The following is a 22531-nucleotide window of genomic DNA, read 5'->3' as shown; positions in this document are numbered from 1 at the left end:
CGCACATGGTATGTTCACAGCGCTGGAGGGCAGGAAGGGAAGGTGGAGATCTTCCCTTGTGATGTAGATAAACTTGACCAATTCAAATGAGTTGATTTCAGGCCTTTGGGGCTCAGGAATGGGTGGATGATTTCATGTTTACTTACTTTACTACATTTGTTGCCTATAATGAGTCTTAAACCAAATACTCCATACAGAATGCAATGCAAGTGTAAATCCACACCTTAAATACATAAATTGCCATAGAACTGCTTAAAAAGGAAGACACCTTGGAGAGGTTGAACCCAAATCATTTAGCATGCCAAATGTTTAAAAGTTTCACGTATACACTATTGAAAAATATATAAATTTTGTTTTGTTCATTTCAACTGGCCAGAATTTTGTTTGTAAAAAATGTGTATGTATGTGTGTGTGTGTTTATATATGTGTGTATATATGTGTGTGTGTGTATATATATGTGTGTATATTTGTATATGTGTATATATGTATGTGTATATGTGTGTGTGTATATATATGTGTGTGTGTGTAAATAAGTCATTTGTGATTGTGTGTGATTGCATTTTTAAGTTTGAAATTAATTCAGCAAATTGTTATATATTTTGCATGTTACAGCTCCTTAAAATACGTTGTCGTTTTTTAAAAATGTTTTTTTACATAAGTCAATATGTTTGTCTGTTATATTCTTTTGTCATATTTACTGTATATTAAGGTGTAATTACTCGTTACTCAGCGTCCATCCTTTTTGTTATTGTTAGTTAACATACCCTTTATCAATCCCACAATGGGGAAATTTGCATACGTATCGTTTGTATGGTGCCCTTTTCCGCAAAATTTTTCCAGGTATTTGATTGGCTCCAATGAGTCCACCTGTTGCTTTGGCATAATTAACACAGCCCCGCCAGAATATTATATGTACAAATATCACCTTAACGTTCCTTTTCCATTTGAAGGAAAATAGTCGCCCGTGATCGAGGAACTTGTATTCAAGTATTCCCTGGACAAGTTCAAACAAATGTAAACAAACATGTTTAAACTCGCGTTATTGAAGTAACAATTTTTTTTTTTTTTTTTTTTTTTTTTTTTTTTTTTATTCACAATTGCTCTCCGCGTTTATTTGACTTTACCTCTGTTCGCCGCGTTTGTCGGAGGCGCTCCGGAACAACGGAGTAGCGTGTAATTAAAGGAAAAAACGTCCTGGCTCTCGAATTAGTGCCTGTCGGACGGTGTTATTTGAATACGCCGCTGCAGGAAGTAGTCCAGATAAAGCGTGGAAAATCACTGAAACGCTCTAATTGGCACGAGTTAATGTGAATGAAGGCACGCTAAAATTAGAGAGCTCGCCAGAAGGAAAACACTCGGCTGGCCGTCTAGACGTGACCGAATTGCATGGAGGACTTGTTTTTGTTGTTTCTTTTGTGTAATCGTGCTAATATCCTTAGAGACACGAGTTTCAAGCAACAAACCGTCAAAAGTCACACCGAAACCTAAAATTGGAAAAGGATTCAACAAACGTTCTTGTTTCGGAGTACGTTTTTCTGCTTTGGTGAGAGGATTTCGCAGTGCGACATAATTGCAACACTATTGATAAAGTAATACTGATGTAATAGCAAACAGTTTGGAGGAGGGAGGGGGGAGCAAATTTTGGAACTTGCGCCAGTCCTAAATTGCATTGGTGCCGTTTTGCGCTTTGACCAAACGTAGTGATAAATACAACATTTTGATAAAACAACTCAGAATCAAAATGAAAAAATAGTAACATAAAAATAAATCCAACGACGGCACGGTGGATCAGCTGGAAAGCGTTGGCCTCACAGTTCTGAGGACCTGTGTTCAATCCCGGCCCTGCCTGTGTGGAGTTTGCATGTTCTCCCCGTGCCTGCGTGGGTTTCCTTTGGGTACTCCGGTTTCTTCCCACATCCCAAAAACATGCAAACATTGGACACTTTAAATTGCCCCAAGGTGTGATCGTGAGTGCGGCTGTTTGTCTCGATGTGCCCTGCGATTGGCTGGCAACCAGTTTAGGGTGTACCCCGCATCCTGCCCGTTGACAGCTGGGATAGGCTCCAGCACTCCCTGTGACCCTTGTGAGGATAAGCAGCAAAAGAAAATGGATGGATGGATAGAAATAGAAGGAAGAAAATCCTAAATCCAGAACATCCTAAAATGATACTGGTCCACTCCAGTCCTGCAGGGGGCAGTAAAGCTCATCACTTGTCACTAAATGTTATTATTTTCTGTACAAAATAATTCCTTTTATTAATTGCTTAATTTAATTAATTTGCATGTCAGAGTGTTGCTTCCCATGTAACACAATTCATACAAAATCAAAATATGCGCCCAAAAGACCTTAGTCCAAATATTAAAATTTCAGTCAAATGAAAAAAATACCAAAATGGTGGGGGGAGTTTGACCCTCGACACAGACCAATTCAATTCCCACAAAGATTTACAGGGGAACAGATTTAAAAAAAAAAACAAAAAAAAAAAAACCACTGATCATTGACGATCATCCCGTACGACAGATGTTGTCAAAACCGAATCACATCTGACCGGCCTCCCCCGCCTCCTTTCGGACCTTTCGGATGTTCGCATTCCCCTGGAGCGCCTTCGCCTTTCGCGGCGTCTGCGTGCCAGAAGTGAGGAATTAGTGGAGGGCAAGAGGAGAGAGGAAGCGGAAACTTTAATCACGACAGCCATTTGTGCTGTCAGCACAAATGCGAGTCCCAAGGGGGGGGTGTCGTATACCGTGTGAACGCTATACAGTATATAAGTATACAGTGTGAAAACTGCCGCAGAGCAGTCGCACTGTCAAGAGGTATTAATGTAACTCCATACATGCATGTATTCTGTATCTCACAAAAGGGAGTATACCCCACACTTTTTTTTTTTTTTTTTGGAAATGTAGGCCCCGGTTTGAACATTTTCACTTGGGGGGTCTTCTCACTTTTGTTGTCAGCGGTTTAGACATTAATGGCTATATAAAATAAGACAGTATTGTTATTTTGAGGGCACCATTGTCGAACAAGTTGGACACTGACTACCTTACGTTGTCCTAGGGAAGGGTTTTTCTTTAGTGCTATCCCCTGAAAAATATTTTATAAAAATATTTGCAAAAGTCTGAGGGGTCTCGTTATGCTATACTGTACAGTACTGTATATAATGTATTTGTATTGTATTTTGTAATGACTTGCAACTGTACTGTATCGTAGCCTTGATAGTAGCCAAAATGTTTTACTGGCTGCAACTACTACTATTGCTTCTACATCCATCCATTTTCCTTACCTGCTTATCCTCACGAAGGTCACGGGGAGTGCCTATGCTTTCCAGCTGTGCCGCCTTGCTTGTACTGTACTGCTATTTTTTTTTTTTAAAAAACAATCATAATTTGGATCAGTGCCTCTTTGTACACCTTCAGAATTACCCAAATTATATACAATGATGATGATGATGATGATCCTACTACTACAACTCTTAATAATAATGAGAGCACAATTAGTAAGTAACATTAACAATGAAATCATAAAAAAACATTCTTGTCTCCAATTGTACTGCTAATGAAATAATTTGGATCACCATGAAATTGTAAACCTTCATAAATTGATTTTTTTTATTAATAATGAAAAAAATAATGCAATGGAAAATGATCAAGTCTGAAAAACCTTTCCCTTATTTTGTAACGTAATTTAATTTTACAACTTGAAATATTCCACTAATAATTCAAATACTTCTCATACTGATTCAATGTCTGCCAAAAAAACGGCAAATTTGAAACATCCTTCCTATACCCGATATTTCCGACGAAAAAAGAATATCAAAGTAAAGAAAAAAAAAAAAAGGTAAACAGAATATTTACAAATGTGTTCAAAGTGTGTGTAAGACCATGACAAATAAATGTAGTGCTAAATTCTTCTGAATATTCATTAAAAGTTTCGAATTAACATGTTTCACATGCGGACATTTGCAAAAAAGAATTCCAACAATAATCTCAAATCCAGTACTTGGAATTGTCTAATAGTGTTTTGTAGCACTTACAGGACACTCGAAGAAATTACTTAAAGGAGTAAAACTGAAACCGTCAAAGTGCTTTCAAAGGCGCATGACGGCTATGAGATGCAGCAGCGAGTTTATGTCTGTAGCGCACGCACAAGTAATTGACCTATTAGTAAAAGCTGGCAGCTTCTGTTGTTGTTCTTATTGGTCAGCTTGTGTGCGTACCCGATGAATCACCGCCGTGTGATTCAGCTGATAACCGCGGGCACTTTTTTCCTCTTCATTTTAGCCCCACCACTCACCTCCACTGTGAGAATGGAGGCGAGCGAAGAGGTCACGACACATTTTATATTCATGATTTGAGCACAGGACGGAGGCGGTAAATAAATGTCATGTTTGAATCGGGCTCCATTAGTGTCCGGCGACGCGAGCGCTGCATGCACCACGTGGACGGATCGCAACACTGAATGACAAGTTTAATTAAGCATCGTCGTCATGAAGTGCTGCCTCCGAAAGGGAAAATACAATCCATGCAATGCCATCTTTGTAACAATTTATTTTTTTATTTTTAATTTTAGTTCAACAAATTGATCTGCTGCCACTCGTCACAGTTTAGAAGGGGCGGAGTCGGCATTTGCGTGAGACAGGACCGCCCCCGCAAAACTGCGGCATCTTAGCCCTCTATATCCGTTATCTTATCCAATGCAACAAAAACTGCCATTATGTATTATGATATAAACACATTCAGTTCAAAAGTGAAAAGACAGGGGAAAAAAAATATATTTTTTCCAAAACTCTTGTCACTTTACAACCCTGCTTTTGTGCTTGTGTTAGATTCCACGATAGTTTCTATCTGGCTCATTTTTGGTAAGATATTTCTATTCGAGCGGCACGGTGGATCAGCTGGAAAGCGTTCGCCCCAGTTCTGAGGTCCCGGGTTGGATCCCCGTGCCTGTGTGGGTTTTCTCCCACATCCCAAAAACATGCAACATTAATTGGACACTCTAAATTGCCCCTAGGTGTGATTGTGAGTGTGGCTATTTGTCTCAATGTGCCCTGCGATTGCCTGGCAACCAGTTCAAGGTGTATCCCGCCTCCTGCCCGTTGACAGCTATGATAGGCTCCAGCGCTCCTGTGACCCTGTGAGGATAAGCAGCTAAGAAAATGGATGGATGGATATTTCTATTCGCTGGTAGCATCCGTACAGCCTTTTACGCTGACCGTATTGTCACAATTCGGCGTCGGACAAGGTGAAAGTTGTCTTCAAATTGACCAGCCAGAAGACAAAATACTCAAAAATACATAAGCGAGTAGTCCACTTCAAGAAGAAATACAGTCAACTATTCGGTTCAACAGATTCGTACGGGACTTAATTATTTGTTGAGGGTTGACAAGGGGAGGTGGCGAGAAGCGACTGTGCTGCAGTGTTGCGTAAAGCAAGTTTGTGTGTGACAGTATAATATGGGGGGAGGTGGGGATGCAGGGGTGAGGGGGGGGGGGGGGTGGCGGTAAGAAGAAGAAAAGAGTATTTATCAGCAAACGGCAGCACGGTTTTCCACTTCCATCTCAGAGTAATCCCGCCCGCAGCCTCTGTCGAGATCGCAAATGGCACACGGGAGCACAGCGCTATTCATGTGATGCCACACACACACACTCTACATGCGCACACTGTATAAAACAACACACGTGCACGCTATCCTGAGGGGCGAGTGCTTCTGCAATGTGTTCCACTCGGCCTTCACATTAAACGATGACACTAAAAGTAACATTCAGGATAAGCGCGGATGAGAAATGTTGATCAACATAGTGAAACGTTTTGAGGGGGACAAATGGTCACGTATTGTGTTTTAGGTGCGCCCTACATAAAACGTCCATTGGAAAGTTTCCACCTTGAAACGTTAATCCATGACTTTATTACCTGGGCTGGATTATGATAATGCAATTTTATTTTGGAGGCAACCAGTCCTACGACGTCTCCGGTTGCTCAAAATGCTGCTGCCCGCCTCTTAATTGGAACACGTAGGAGGGAGCAAATCACTCCAGTTCTGAGTCCCCCTCCGATGGCTGCCTGTGCGTTTCAGAATTTCATGTTTTCTGTTGACTTCTCAGGAAATCCCTATTCATTAGCTTTTATTGCCAGCGCATACAGCACGCACTGTGGGAATTCCTTTAATGGTATAAACTAAGCTCGCATGTAAAATAAATAAATAATCTGGCTGTTTCCTTACAGTGGAAACAGTAAGTGACCTTTGCCTGTAGTCATTGGCCTTGGACCTTGACAATGCCCCGCACACTGTAGCTCTAAAGGTCAAGTGTCATGAAATTGATTTTTAGTATGTTATTCATGAGGAAAAAAAAAAAAAACACCAGCCAGTACGGACCCATCCGTTTTTTGTCACCACAAAACAAGATTTTGACGTGTATGGCTTTTTGTGACTCACGGCGTGAAAATCCTCTCGAGGGATTTGTTTTCGAGAAGAAGCAGGAAGTGCCGTTGGAGGCAGTAGCGCGCTCAAGCAGACTCGTTTCTTTCCATTAGTTTTACCTGTGGGAAGGTAGCTCGTTGTTCCTTCGTGTTAGCCAAAATGGCGGCTCGTTGCATTGCTGGATATTGCTCGAACACTCAGGAAGATGGATTCGCTCTTCATACTTTTCCAAAAGACCCGGTTTGATGTGAAAAATAAATTGCACAGGTGCCCAGGACGAGAGCTTCATGGGTTCCAAATGACCGGTAGGTGTGTATACTACTACTACTACTACTACAAAAAAAAAAGCAGCCGCTGAAGGACGGCCTCCGCAGGCCTTGTGGATCGCCACCGGGCTTTGTCGGACAGGGAGGCGGTTTGGCCGCGGCGTTTTTTTTTTTTTTTTTTTTTATCACTGCCGTGCAGAGGTGGATCAGACGGGGAGGTGGTTTGGCTGTGATCCGCATATCATCTAAATATGGCTCTAAACAATAGGGTAATATTGCCTCGGGCACTTCACTCTGCTGTGATATGTTCTCTTCTTCGAAAAGAGCTTTTGTGTCTGAAGGGGCGGGTTTCCGTACTCGGGGCCACAGCGTGATTTCAATGGCGAATGTCCGAGGTGATGTCACGGTCAGTAGATACGGCCAATATGACAAAATGACACTTCCGCAACTTTATGGATGATGCTCTTTCCGCTCATATTTATTTTTTCATAAAGACATTGAAGTGAATAATGTTGTGTATTTTTCATTTAAATATCTATTTTAGAATGTTTATAGGGGTGACACTTGACCTTTAACCAGACTGACATTTTTTCCTTGTATTATGAAATGATGATTAACTTTGTATGGGGGGGAGGAAAAAAAAAAAAAACTACTACAACTCTGTGCCCACAGCAGCTAGCCAGGAACATGTAAATTATTCACAGAGCTCATTTCTCGCCAGCTTGGCTACGTTAGAGTCCTGGCTCGCGTCACACATTTCTGGCCGCTCGTCACGGCTTCAGTTTAATCGCCAGATACTGTCGGATCCGTCAAATATTGTCTCTGAGCAAAACTGCCAAAGGAAGAAATGAATTGAAGACTTGCTCAACGCCTTAGTTGTTGACATTCCCGATTGGTTGCGAGCATAATTTGGTTTGGATATGATTTGAATGTCGCATTTATAATTGAGAGTCCACATTCAAATTATTTCATGAGCGAACCCTCTAGCAATGAAAGGAACCATATTTGGTACCCTTGAGTCAAAATCGGTTTCACTTGTTTCAGACAATCGCCTAACTCGGCTAAATCGAGCACGAGAAATTGTCGAAGCAAAAATTTGCGCCTTGAGGCAATCAAAAGTAATATTGTCACCCTGAATCAACCTGATATTTGTTGCAGATACACTCAGTATTGGAACAGAAGAAGATATTGCTGAAAATGACAAGGGAACACCTGTAAAATGTCAATATCTAGCGCTGTAATGCTAATCGCTAATGCTAATCATTTAGCAAAGGCTCATTTTTGTCCTCTCATAACCCTACAGTTTGTACCAACATATACAGTTTAAGGATAGAAGTACACCCCAGATACATAAATTAAATACATGTTGGCGGATTACACAAATGGAGGATAATCAATTCTAAAACTATTTGTTAGCGCCAGCCCTAATCCTTATAGGTATATAAGGCTGTGATTTCTCCCAGCCAATCATCGAAGCAATATTTAACTCAAGTACTCAATATTTTTAAAGATTTTCCCAATGTAACTAATGGAAATATAAATAGTTAGTGCAATGTATTGTTTAGCAATGATTTTTAATGAACATTTCAGGTCGCTGTACATACTTGTAAACAAGAAGTCATCATCTTCACGCTGTGGACATTCTTCCTATCCATTTTTAAAGCTGATTATCCTCACAAAGGTCACGGGACTGCCGGAGCCTATCCGAGCTAACTTCCACGCATGGAAATTTTCCTCTACCTACACGCTGACAAAAAAAAAGTGCATAAAAATGCAAATGAGCGAGCAGTTTTCATTGTTTGGGCAATTTTAGAGGACGTGCCTGCTAAAGCGAGTCGAGACTTTGATTACAGGATCGCTTTGTTATAATTGCATGCCGATCAATCAGGAGGCGAATACTTGTGTAATGAGCTCTTGCGCACACTGTGGCGGTCAAACGGAGAGCCCGTCCCACGCATGCCTACTTCAACCAGGGTCTTTAATTTTCTGGAACAGTTTATGGGACTGCCGAGTTTGTTGAAGAACATAGCGTTGGGGTATCACCTCCCCCGTGGTAGCTACCTGCGGCGTGGATGGCGTGGCCATGTCGGGTGGACCAGGTGCCCGGCTCCTCAAAATTGCTCGTCCTGAGGGTCCGTTTCGGGGCTCGGATCCCCTCTGTCTCCTGTTGTCTCATTCCGTTTCTCTCATATTGTACACTGTGCCCTCCTCGTTTCACCCTCCACGGTTCTCGCTGTCATTCCTTACTCCGATGCCACATTTCGTCCTCTACTCTGCCTTCCCTAGACCTCAGCAGTTTGTTTGATTTAGTCATTGATTATTTATATGGGGGGGATGATGCAAACAGCCTGCTTTCTCTAACTCCCCACTTATAGCCTATACTGGACTTTAGGCCCACTTATCCTTGGCGAAAGTGACTGTAATAACCTAACGACCATTCCAAAAGTGTCTGGCTCTCTCGTTAGTTCTCTTCCTGGTTGAGGGTTCTAGAGATTTTGCATCAGGAGTGCGATGGTTAGTGGTTAGTCCATGGAAAGTGTATGGTGGTCTGTGTCATCACTGTTTTTTGTACCTGGTATGGCCAGAAGGTCAAAGGTGTTTTGGTCAAATCCAGGTTCAGCCTACTTCTTCTGTGATCTCCTTGACAAGTACGGTGTCACAAGTGGAAAATGTAGGATTGGAGTGTGGCATCCTTTTTAGGTTGTGTACAAAATCTGGCAAACTCCGTTTTAGGATAAACATCCTCAGACTTTTGTGACAGATGCGGTGTCAGAAATGGGATGGTTCGCACCTCGAATGTGGAAGAGCCAGCGAGATGGAGTGTGCTGTCACGAGGATCGTTCATGCAATCTGGCTACCATGTCAACAGCTCCTTGTTGAAATCCAGTTTCAGGGTTACTGGTTCTCAGACCTCCAAGGCAAATGGAAGTAAAAAAAATCTGCAGAATGTGTACCATTAATACCATGTTTCCCCTAACAACCGGTGTATATAAAAATGGGATCCCATCTATAGTTTCTTTTGTTTGACCCGGTCAGGAAAACACATTCAGAACACATTCTCATTTACAATACCACCCTGGAGACAATGTAGGTTTCAGTCCCTTGCTAAGAAACACTTCGAGCTGGGATTCGGACCATCGACCCAACATTCAGTGAACAATCCACTCTATCAGCTGAGGCCCATGAATAAAACAAAAACGCTGAGTCCAAATCTTTAACAAAGGACGACAATCAAGGCTCTCTGGGCAGAAACCCCCTTTATTTTGTCTCTACCCATTTCCTTAAAAGCTCATTTTCGGAGCACCTTCTCATGGGGCTCGTCACTCCTGGCAAAACCTTCCGCCGCTGCCATTCGGCCACCAGCCAGAGGGAAGACCCTGGCTCTCAGCCATGACGGCGGACATTGAAGCTCCACTTCAGCTCTGGATGAAACCCATCAACACAAGGCCTACGGAGCATTAAGTGCACATTAGCCGGTGTTAGATCTATTCAGATCTCCTTTTCTAACCCCGGTTCCTCTCTAAATGCTTTAAAATGGAATAGTTGCATCATAACGCGATGTATCTTTCATCATACTGTTTTAATGTACAATAAATTGTGCGAGTTTACTCCAGCTGATTCTAAACGTCCAAAATGTGATGTAACCGCCCTTGTTTTTCCCTTTTAAATTGGAAGCTGTTTGGAAAAGTGTTACTTGTTAGAGGCTTTTAAGCTCAAAGGTTTGATTTATCCACTTGCAGGGTGGCTTTTCCCCGAAAAAACTTCACTTTATATTTTTCTTTTTTCCGACCGAGAAAGCTGGAGACTCTCATTTATAATGATGACGCTGCGCTTGTACAGTATATAGAATCGTGTGCGTGGGCGGGATTCCTTCCTAAAGAGTCGCTGAGCAACGCGACGGTCGCCCCCCCCCGCCTCGAATGTGAGCTAGGGAAACCTGCGTGGGATTGCCATCTGCTCAGCACCGGAGTTATGGCTGTGGTCCATTACGCAAACGCACATCCAACTCATTCAGAAAGTCAGTCAGAACTCAAAAATAAAAAAGTATCAAAGTACAAAAAACGTAAACTTTGAGAGCACCACTTACATGACAAATTGTGCCACTAAAGGGTATCGTCTTGTACCCCCACTGCATACCATCCCTCCCCCCACACCAGGAAGTACTGCACTCCTAGGTCCAGGTTGTATTCTTCAGGGTCGAAACTGCTACAGGAATAAGTTACAAGTAATGTGTACCACCACATCAATTTCCAAGTCATTCTACCTGCACTACAGTTCTCCAAAGACATATGTACTCATCTAGCGCCAGGAATCTATGTTTGAGTCAAGGGTATACAGTAAAATAACAAGCTACTGTCTTGTACCCGGTATGAAGGACCGTAAGTCTCCGTAAGACCCATTTTTGGACTTCATTTCCACGCTCCAAAAGATTCCAGTATGTTTCGTGGAAAGTGTTAGGTTTATTATTTTATCATGCATTTGTTGATATCATCCTTGCCCAACTCATTCTCTTTGCGAGTGGCTGTGCGACCCGACTGTGACCCAGCCACATCTCTGGGGATGATGCACCCCCGTTGCTGACTTCAAAGTAGATCCTCCTCAAGCACCATTGTTGTAAATCTTTATCTCAGTATTTGTCTTTGTGTTGGTGTTGCTATCTGTTCCTCCATTTTGTTTTTTGATCTTGTGACCCTTTGTTTTGAGAAATGAATAAAAAGAATAATAAACTCTGGTAAGACTGACTCAGAACGGGAGTTGGCCTTGCAGCTGGTCAGTCAAACGTGTTTCTCCTCTAGAGCTAAATTATCTTGTTCCTTCATTTGCATAATTCATCCGGCGGTTGGGTTTAAACCTAACAAAGTACAACAGCCTGAACTTTGACGGTAGTGACCGAGACGCTCACCGGCGCTCTGTGGTCTCCCTCGCTCAAGCTGTCGCACCGGAAGAAGCTCCAGACTCGGCAGAACGCCGCCCTCACAGTCACCGCCGGCTGCATGGCCATGGCTAACGAGGACCACCTGCATCGTGAGACCAAAATCCTACCGGTGAAGCAACACAACGAACTACTCGCCCCGGCAGTATCTGCTACGCTACGCGCACCCGTGCAATCAGGTGTCAAACCGTCAAGACATCGAAGACATCCCCACCGAGACGGTGTTCGACGAACAAGCCTACCGAGACTGGCTATGTAGGGTCCATCGAACGGCGGTTGAAGATGCTTTGGCGGGCAACAAACCGGTAGTCACCCTTGGTGGCTACCCAACCGCTGGGGTGGACAAAACCGAAATCGATCTGCGGGCTACAAGATCCAAACTATCGCAACTCCACTCTGGACGAAGTGTTGACAGTGCTATCGTCAACCTCTGCCTGAAATGCAGAATAATGGACCTGTGGAAAAGCCCGAGGGAAGCGGCTGCCTTCCTGGAACTAGAAAGTCGACTGAACAATGCGATTTTGCCTGGCTACAACGCCGACAATATACCTGGTGAAATCTACATTCCAGTCAAGTGCCCCGTTTCTAACTTTTGTTAGAGTTTTAGTAGTTACTAAGGATCCAAACGGTTGATGGATGTTCCCAAACTGCAAATGTCAGGTGTCTAAGAAGAGATTTGAGCTTGTGTTCTACGCAATATTCCACAAGCCATGAATCAAATGTGTCGTGTCCACCGAGACGCCACCTTCTAATTTATAGTGACTATTTTAAAAAAAACAAACAATTCCAAGAATTTACAGGAGGATTAGAATATTGACGGTTTTATGATGAAGTATCGACGCGCGAGCCTGTCTCGGCAGCTCTATCGATCTCCATAGAAAAAGTTCTGAGAGAGACAGAGTTATGAAGTTAGTATGCAAATGAATCTCTTTTGGACCTCGGCACAAAAACCTTGCAAGAGTTTCTCCTGAGAGGATGCAGACGTTTTCCTTTAAATTTATTCCATTCATTGCACAGACATCAAAGCTGTGCCGTTACTCAGAGTAGCGCCTCTTCTCGTTAGTCATAAAATATTAATTGTAACATGCTGAGAGAATCAATATGGCTCAATTTCAATTCTTACATATCGCGCTCATTATCCGACTGAACTCGTGGAAGAGACGGTCTGCCTTGTAGGTTTTGAATTCGGTGCTTGTTAATATAGAAAAGTCAAACTGTTCAAAAAGAATAACAATATTTGATGCTATGAAAGAACTATTAGCCTAAACCATGGTGTCAAACATCAGGAGAGGGGGCCCGATCTGACCTGGTGCAATAATTTGTGGCCCAGAAAAGTGGGGCTACTGCATGTTTCTTGCTGAATGCGGTTGTTTAGTGTATTTATTTTTTTATTTTATGTAATGAGCAACAAGCGAGTACATTTTAACCTTTAAGATTGTTTGATTACAAACGAGGGGAAAAATTGATTTACATTTTTGAATATTTCACATTGTTTTAAAAATAAATGTAGGATTAGTAAAGCATTGGTCAGCCGCATCCACGCTCACTGGCCGCCTCTGGCTGATGTTCTCCTCCCCCCACACCCCCACCCCTACCCCAACCCGCCATCCTCTCTCTTCCTTGCCTCTCCTCCCTCCTCTTCCTCATTTTGGTGGCGCTGTGCGCAAAGCTCCAGCGCCGGACCGGACGCAGTTTTGAGGGTCCAAAAAAAAAAAAAAAAAAAACGCTGGCGGAGATCTCCAAAGGAACAAGGAGAAGGGGGAGGGGGGAGAAAAAAAAAACAAAAAAACAAAACAAGAAAGCCAGAGATGGATATTTAAATGCTTTCCATCGGTCACTCTTGTTTGTTTTTATTTTTATTTTTTCTTTATGATGATTTGAGTCTTCACGTGTAGATGTTGCTGTTTAACGAGACGCCGGTGCTTCAAATGCGTCCATCCAGTTTCTAAGCGCCACAAAATGAGGATTTCTTCTCGCCGCTGGTTTTTGTTGATATTTTGGGGCTTGTGCGGACTGTCGCTGGCTGCTTTCCCCAGCAGCGTCCAGATCGGTAAGTGCACGGAATACTCGACTGCTTTCCCAATCATTTTATTTAATTTTTTTCAATTCCATGAATTGAATTGGATCAACCGTGAATGGATGAATGCGCGCGGACGTCCTGTCAGTCTTTCATTTTGATGTCAAAAGATTTTCGGGGACGTGCGCGCGCAAATCTTGACGTCCATCCTTGAGCACACACTTCCTTCTTCGGTGCGCGTGCATGTGTTCGTGTGTATGCGCGCGCGCGTGCCGGGGCAAGAGTGTGCATCCCGTCAGCGCACTGCAGCAAAGTGACTGCTATCCACCCCCCCTCCATGCAGTCAGCATGTACGTGCACGCAGTGTGCGCGTGTGCATGCAATTAAACTCCACTGAGATTGACAGAATCCGTCCAATGACTAGTATCCGGTTTAGTCCGGTACCGTCAGCCTAAAGGTTCTTGTACACCTTGAGCCACAAACGAATTAACTAAAAACGAGCAGTTATTAGATTGATTTTTTTTTTTTTATTTTTAAATTTTTGCTTTGACTTGAGAGTACATACTTGAGATAAGAGCAATGTATGCAAATACTGTCCAATACAATGAATGAACAATTGTTTGTCGCCACGCGCATCTGAAGTTTACTGTCAAACGAAAAATGGAAAAAAGAGAATTTCACCTTTATGTATTTAAAACCCCCACATAGCTTAGCCTTTCGCTCTGTCAACTTTATACTTACGCGAAATATCATTTACATTGTAGTGTTTTAAACCTTTAAGCAACAGATTGAACACAAAAAGTGCAACGGCTTACTTTTTACACTGGTGGCACTACTGTCGGGGGTCTTCAGCGCCCTAAAAAAACTCTCAAGCCCCCCAAAATTTGGTAATGTGTTATGGTGAAGGTTCATAGTCCAAGCTCCCCACAAACTGATCTCCAAACCCCCGAAGCAAATAGTCAAAATTCTTGAGAATTAATTTTAGGAAAATGAAATAAAATCTTATCCTCAAAAGGGTCGCAGGGAGTGCTGGAGCCTATCCCGGCTGTCAGCAGGCAGGAGGCGGGGTACACCCTGAACTGGTCGCCAGCCAATAGCAGGGCACACTGAGACAAACAGCCGCACTCACAATCACACCTTGGGACAATTTAGAGTGTCTAAGTAATCATTCAATGACACTTCATAGCAAACAAGAAAAAAATTAAAATTGCACCTAAATAAAGGTTTATAAACACTCTTGCGAGATTTATTTCATCCCTATTAAACTGAAAAATTAATTACTGTACAATTGAGCTGAACTGAGGCGGTGATTCATTGGGTGACCACTAGAGGGTGCCCGTGTAGCAGCAGCGGTACTTGTAACACACTTTGTAAATCACTGATGAACAATATTGGGCGGCACGGTGGATCAGCCGGTAAACTGTTGGCCTCACAATTCTGAGGACCTGAATTCGATCCGTGCTGCGTGGGTTTTCTCCGGGCACTCTTCCCACATCTCAAAAACATGCAACATTAATCGGACATTCTAAATTGCCCCTAGGTGTGATTGTGAGTGCGGCTATTTGTCTCGATATGCCCTGCGATTGGCTGGCAACCAGTTCAGGGTGTACCCCGCCTCTTGCCTGTTGACAGGTGGGATAGGCTCCAGCACTCCCCGCGACCCTGGTGAGGATAAGCGGCATATTATGGAGTGTTAATTTTCTGTTCTGTCCAATTCATTGGGGTACACATCATTCAGTAGTTGGGAACACGGTGGAATAGGAACGCTGTTTTCTGGGTGCTCTGGCTTCCTCCCAAATGCCTAAAATATGCAGGTTGGGGTAATTAGACGCTGAATTGATAAGGATTGTTTATTTATACGTGCCTTTGTGATTGGCTGGGAACCAGTTCAGAGGTGCACACCGCCTCTCTCGCTCAAAGTCAGCCGGGACGGGCTCTCGCACAGCACGACCCGAGAAAAGGGCAAGTGCTATAGAAAACGGATGGACGGCTGGGTTTTTATGTTATGCCGTTGACATCTCGCGCGCTCCCCCTCCTGATGTGAAATGACAGGCTGTTCCGATGATTGTGCTTGTCTCTTTATATTACGGGATACGCTATCGTGCCCCCAGGGAGTTCAGAGGTCGGGTTTTGTTATGAAACCGGGCTGGTGGACCGGCGGCGATCTGCCATTGTGCCGTTAGTGGAAGTTAACGTAGCCAGGTGGATGGATCCGCTAGCATTCCAGGCTAATGTAGCAACGCTGCTAATGATAGCAATGCTACCGTATCACCACTAGAACTGCCTAATGTGGATCTTTTTTTTTTTTTTTTTAAATCTACAATCTTCGTCATGTGGTTTTACACTCTATTGTTCAAGTGACACAATCTGTCATATGCGGAACATCACATGACCAAATCTTAAATTATTTCCGCACAGTTAGCGGAGCTTGTTCTGTATCATCTGTTCAGATGTGTACATGAATTTGTGTCACTGGTGGCTTGAGATATGAGCACCTTGACAGACCTCCGGTACGGGGCTGGACCCAAATACAGGACTCCGAGACGCGAGCATGATGTTAGGCGTGGTTTATTCAAGGAACAGGGTCATACACGGTGTAATGAGTGTTAAATTGTATGACTTAAACCAAATACTTCTTACCACAATTGCTGAAGTTGCTTGGTTGAGGAGATTTTGGAAACTTTTGTGACAGAATCTTTGGATTGTTTGTTACTGCTGTAAACACAACCGACAACTACTGACGTGTACCTCGCCTTTCCCCACTTTACAGTATCTTAGTAATATAATGTAGTATTTCAATACTGGACTGATAACCACATGGTACATTGAATTTTTTTTTTTTTGGTCATTCTTTCACCCACAACCCATTCTACCGATAAAAGTCCATCCTGACTCATTGGTCGGTTTGGTCTCTAGTTTGGAATGAACACAGACTGCAGGCATTTGCTAACACATTTAGCTTTGAGGAGGTCAATCGTTAAAAAAAAATAAAAACACAGACGCTGACATTTTGCTTTAAAAGACATTTGCGCACAAAAAAGTAGATCCCGAAGGCACGCTTTTGAAATGTGAAACAAACAGCCTCCAACCTAAAATACCTTTGACATTTGCAGGAACATGAACATCCATAATGAGGATCTTTGTAGACGAATTAGGTCGTAATGTGATGAAGGCCGAGAGGAACCAATATTTAAATCTTATCCACAGCTTGTTTGATAAATACTAGTATTTTTTTTATAAGGTGCGAATGTTGTGGTCTGCCGTACCGGATTGTACTGCTTTTACCTAGCAATATATTAATCAGACCTTGTCTGTAGTTAGCATGGTCTGGTTCTACGTGGAAAATTCAGTATCTAGAGATATCCTGTTCAAATTTTGACATCTCAGGCACAAAGATTAAGTGGATATTGCGGGTATCTGGTGGCTGGATTGTCACTTTTAACAGGATCATAACTCTTTCCCCTGCGTGACTTTGGTGATTCCCCTTATATTCCCTCGTGGTTTCCGCCGGCGCTTTGACATTCATCCTCACTGAATGGCCGACGCCGGATGGGATGGATCGCCGTGCTGTGTGGCACAGATGTTCATGCGCACCCTCGGGTCCTCTGGTGATTTCCCCCTGACTTTCCAACCCAAAGACGCCATGGTGTTTGTGGGGAAACGGTTGATGAATAAACAGAAGCCGGGAACTGCAGGACATTCCCGTTGGCCCAGCTCCGATTTGTCTTTCGTGCTGTAGACGTTTGTTTACGTGCTAGCACAGATTAGATGCTGAACACACTGCTGAATGGTAGACAAGTTAATACATGCAATCTTTGTTTAACAAGGACAAATAAAGCCTCTCATGGTCTAGCAGTTAGGATTCCTTCCATTAGATGACATAGCTACAGGTCCTATATGGTTAAGTGCTAAGGATTCACGGTTTGGGATGGAATGGTATCAGCGTCCAGCAGTTAGACTTCCTGGTTTCTGATAGAATTGTTATAGTTCTTTACAGACTTGGGCTAGGTTTTCTAGTCTATGAGTTAATCGTGTCACAGGGTCTTCCTCTTCTTTTTCTTTCGGCTTGTCCTGTTAGGGGTCGACACAGCGTGTCATCTCACATGAACACATATTTGTTTGGCACAGTTGACCGCCAGATGCCCTTCCTGACGCAACCCCTCTGCATTGTAGCCGGGGGAGAGGAGCTTACAGTACCTGGTATTTCCCCTGGCGGTCTCTCATCCAAGTACTAACCAGGGCCAAACCCGCTTAGCTTCCGAGATCTGACGAGATCGGGTGTTCTCAGGGTACCGTGGCCGTAAGACAGATATCACAGGGTAAAGAAGTTTAATTTGGATTTACAAAAAAAGAAAAAAAGTCATCACTAATCTTGGAAAAGCTAACATTTAGGGATTCTGGTTTTACTGGCGATGGAATAAGTATAAGTTCCATGGGGTCTAGTAATTCGGGTCCCTCGTTTAATGATGGAATAGTTACAAGTCACTGAAATTCTCAAGAGTATCTTCTTGGGAATTGTGGTTTTTGAGGAAATAGCCATAAATTTTGATTGGGGATTCTGAATCGCCCATAGGTTTGTTTGTTATTGTGAATGATTGTCTATGTGCCCTGCGATTGGCTGGCAAGCAGTTCTGGTCGGACTTGCCAGAAGTTAGCCGGGAGAGGCTCCAGCACTCCCTTGACCCTTGTGAGGATGAGCAGCTCAGAAAATGGATGGATGGATGGATGGATAGTCACAAATCTTTTTGTGTCTGGTAGTTGAGGTTCAGACTTAGAATTCTCGAATGGTCCAGCCAGGTTGCAATTTCTGGTTTAACAGAATAATCACAGGTTCCACAGGATCAAACAGTTTTCCTGGTATTCGGATGAAATAGTCACTTTTGGTCAAGCTGTTTGGCCCATGAAATACGATGGAGTATTACTTTAGGGAAAAAGAAACCTAACGTTGGGTTTATGATCTAGTGATTTGGGTCACTAGTTTAAGATGGTCGAACGGTTTGGATTTTCTAGACTAGGGTGGAATATGTGGAAGTCTCGCATGGTTAAAGCAGTTGGTATTCCTGTTATTTTGGGAATCATTTCCATTTTCTCTAGTGCTTTGGTTCCACGCTTTACAGTGCCAGAGTCACAAATACATTTTAGGCTCCCAGAAACGTGGTTTTATGAACCTCTGTGTATCTTGGTTTAAGATCTGAAAATCCCAGTTTCCATATGTTGGAGATGTCAGGATTCAAGCTTTTCTGTTGTGTCGATTCCCATTTATGGACATTTTTATTTAAATGATCTCCCCTGAGAGATCCAAAGTCTATCAACTCATTAATATCCCCCGACTTTGTTTCCACATACCAAAAACATAATCTGACTGACCGCGGTCTTCCCAAAACAGTTTTTCCCTTTCCAACACATTGTCTTTGTTCCCCCCCCCCACCCTCCAGGCGGCTTGTTCATCCGAAACACAGATCAGGAGTACACCGCCTTTCGCTTGGCCATCTTTCTGCACAACACCAGCCCCAATGCCTCAGAAGCGCCCTTCAACCTGGTGCCTCACGTGGACAACATTGAGACGGCCAACAGCTTCGCCGTCACCAACGCCTGTAAGTTCTCCTCGTGTGCTTTTGTGAGCCGTCGACGCCCTGTTGATAAGCTGTTTTTCACGAGATACACAGGAGGTTTTAATTAGATCATCACAGTTGCTTATCTTAATTTCATCACTTGTCTTGGTAATAGAGAATAGCTCAACGTTATCTGGTGTTATTTGTTACTGTCTGTTGCTTTTTTTCCTGCACATCAGTGATGCATGTTGCTTGATTTAAATAAATAAATAAATAAATAAAAATATATAAAAATAATAATAATAATAAATTTAAAAAAAAATACTGGGTAACGTTTAACTTGTGCCTCCTCCAGAATGCTAATTGTTGTTAAAGATACTGTTTGTGTGTAATGTTAATCAACTGCTTAGACTCCCCACTATAATTCATCCGAGCCTTGGTGGGTGGTGTTGTTTTGGCTAGCAACAGAGTAAAATAGTCTCGGTGGTTAGCTCGTTAACTTGTGCCTTTACCGGCATGCATATTGCCATTTAAGACGTGACATAATGTTATATTTTTTACTGTGCCGAGAAGTTCAAAAGGATGAATTCACCAGAGACAGTTTCCATACACAGTACTTTGGTAGGTGCTGCTGTTTTGGTTCGCAACAGAGTTCATGTGAGTTCTGCCATGAGCAAGACTTGGCCTTGACTTGACACCTGTCATCGCTCACAGCTGTTTCCCATTGGGACTATCATTAGACAGGCAGTTAACTTGCCGTTTTTGTCACTGGCATTTTCCAGTTCGTTGCCTGCGTTAGTGAGTTGCATTCATTTCCTGTGGGAGTCTCCGTTTGATCCTCTCCAGTTGAGTTGTTAGTTTTCCCCCATAGTCATCGGACCTTGCGGCATGTCTTTTGGACCCCGCCTAGCCTAGCGTTTCTGTACCTCTGCCTTTTCGGACTGCTACTGTATGACCCAGTTCCCGGAATAAACTACATTGAACATCATGCCTCTGCCTCGAAGTCCTGGATTTGGGCAACGAACTGGGAAATGCCAGCAACAAAAACGCCAACTTAAATGCCTGTCTAATTACAGTCCCAATGTCAAACAGCTCTTAGCGGTGATAGGTGTCCCCACCCAGAGCAGCGGCGTGGCCACGCCCCTCTTGGCAGTGGCCAAGTCTTGCTCATGACAGAGCTCAGCAGTTAACTGTTTGACCCATGTGTCTACCCTAATACGAACAATAGCACTGATGTGCTATTGTTGTGAAGGTGAGGGATTTATTGTTTTTTTTGTTGTTTTTTTTTTTTAACTGAATGGAAGGGAAAGTATTATAACTATTAATCAAAATGTGGATGTTGACTGGATCTGATGTGATGCGAGGGAACATCACTGCTGTGTTGAATCCTGTTGTTAAGTTTGGTGTCTTAAAGCTGCCATTCAAATGCAATGTGATGTGTGCAAAGAACCACACAAAAAGATGTTCTAATCGAAGTAGGTGGTTTTTTTTTTTTTTTTTTTTTAAAGCGAGGATCTGTGGGGGGGGGGTTTGCCTCCTTCCCTCTAGTTGCCCATGGGGGGTGATGGGTGATGGGGGGGGGGGGACATGGGTTACAACGGGCCCATGTCTTGTGCAATGCGCCGCGTGATGCGCTGTTTAGAAAAATCGATGCGTAAACTAAGCAGGGAATGAAGTGCTGTGAGCTCGGCTGGCCAATCAAAAGTGTTGTTTGTGTGCGACTTTTGTGTGTTTTTTTTTTTTATGCCCCCCCGTCTGTGACAGAGTTGAAATATGAGATAAGACAGTCCTCATATTTATATTATATTAAATATATACTATAGTCAAGTTTATTTGATACTGTATTTATTTGATATTGATACTGATACTTTTCAGTATCATAAAAGAAAAAGAAAATATCATATTGTCCCTCTCACCCCAAAAAGATTGATAAAAAGGGAAATGTAAATAATGGGACTCCACTCAATAAATGACCCGCTGTTGTTTTCATTTATTTTCATCTTGACATAAACATTCGGCATTGTAAGCTCTAAACATATAAAAAATTGCAGTTCTAGTTGTAGGGGAGCAGCTGGACACATAATTGTAAAATGAGCAAAATGACACAAATAACACTTATGCAAAAATACATAAATATCTAAATGCATAAATAATAATAATAGAAATAAAATAACACACAAAATTAAATTCATTAATTCAATTATAACACACAAAAATGTTAAATTAAAAGTGTTTTTTATTTACAAATAATGTATTGAAAAATAATATTTATTTTATTGTGGGGGGTGATTATGATAGTGCATAAAAAATAAGAATTGATTTATAAGTACTGATACCATTAATACATATCTTTAAAGGAAATCTATGAATGAAATGGTACATAAAGTCCAAGTGTTTGTAATACAGTGACAAGTTTACGCCACACAAACACACATCTGCACAGATGCGCACACACACACACACACACACACACCACACACACACACACACACACACAAATACACGGTAAATTTGATGCATAATTTAACATAAAAAGCTGAATCATCATCAAAGTAAGTGGTAGTCGGCATACATCTTTGCCAAATGTAACCGGCTCAAGTCCAAAATGAAGTGACTGCTTGCGTAAAACAGTACAAGCAAGACGTGGAAGCGAAGCACGGGCAATTGCAAGAAATATGCGATACGGAACAAATATTTGTTTGAGGGGTGGTCCTTTTATCCCAAAAAAACAGTCTATCCTCTGCTCGGTAGCTGTTCATTCCAATCATCTGACACCGACTTGCAAGGTTACAGCATCCTTGAAACATGCGGTACGTTTTCAGTATGGAGGCCTGGGAATGGTGGGGGGGCTACCACACTGGAAACAAACTGCTTTAAGCCCCTCTCAATAACCAAAGGCTCGAGAGCAGCGGGGGTCCCGAAGCCAACGCTCAGGTGGAAGAAACTCGTACCCTACATGGACATGCATCTTTTCCCGGGAAGACGAGGGGATGGTGTGATTGTCCACCTTGGCGCTAATGGCTCAGCGCTCGCGGGAAGCCGGTCTGCGGCCCATTGAATTGGACGAGGCAAATCAGAGCAGAATTACATGGGCCAATCAATGGCTGTGATAGGTCAGGGCCCAGCGAGGGGGGGTGAGAATCTGATATCGAACCGCGTCGTTTGCTTTTCGACACTGTCTTTACAATCTATGCTTTCATTCATTTCTTTCTGTTTCTTCCCTGTTTCCCAATGTGTTTTTTATAAGTTCCGAATAATTCGTAGGGATTTTTTTTCTGGTCAAATGCTGCTTATCCCAAAGGGTGAACAGGCCATGTACCTCCATTACTCACAAACATTGTAGTTACC

At 42.7% G+C, this 22531-nt stretch overlaps 1 protein-coding gene and 1 pseudogene across 5 annotated transcripts in view; one reads left to right on the top strand and one right to left on the bottom strand.

Annotated features, from left to right (window-relative positions):
• LOC133491575 (glutamate receptor 4) overlaps window positions 1–22531 on the top strand; it is a 112087-nt gene that overhangs the window by 9634 nt on the left and 79922 nt on the right. For all 5 annotated transcript variants that reach the window (XR_009792439.1, XM_061802862.1, XM_061802861.1 and 2 more), the window contains exons 2-3: window positions 13510–13664; window positions 19067–19225. Coding sequence is in view for 4 of the 5 variants with exons in the window: in XM_061802862.1 (XP_061658846.1) it covers window positions 13510–13664; window positions 19067–19225 (314 nt within the window). In the remaining variant the exon portion in view is untranslated. The remainder of the gene's footprint in view (window positions 1–13509; window positions 13665–19066; window positions 19226–22531) is intronic.
• Window positions 17817–17937, bottom strand: LOC133492337 (5S ribosomal RNA; annotated as a pseudogene).

The sequence above is a fragment of the Syngnathoides biaculeatus genome, chromosome 18 (assembly GCF_019802595.1).
Source record: "Syngnathoides biaculeatus isolate LvHL_M chromosome 18, ASM1980259v1, whole genome shotgun sequence".
Classification (NCBI taxonomy): Eukaryota; Metazoa; Chordata; class Actinopteri; order Syngnathiformes; family Syngnathidae; genus Syngnathoides; species Syngnathoides biaculeatus.
Note: the sequence above shows the minus strand (reverse complement) of the source record. Positions and strands in the feature narration are given on the sequence as shown.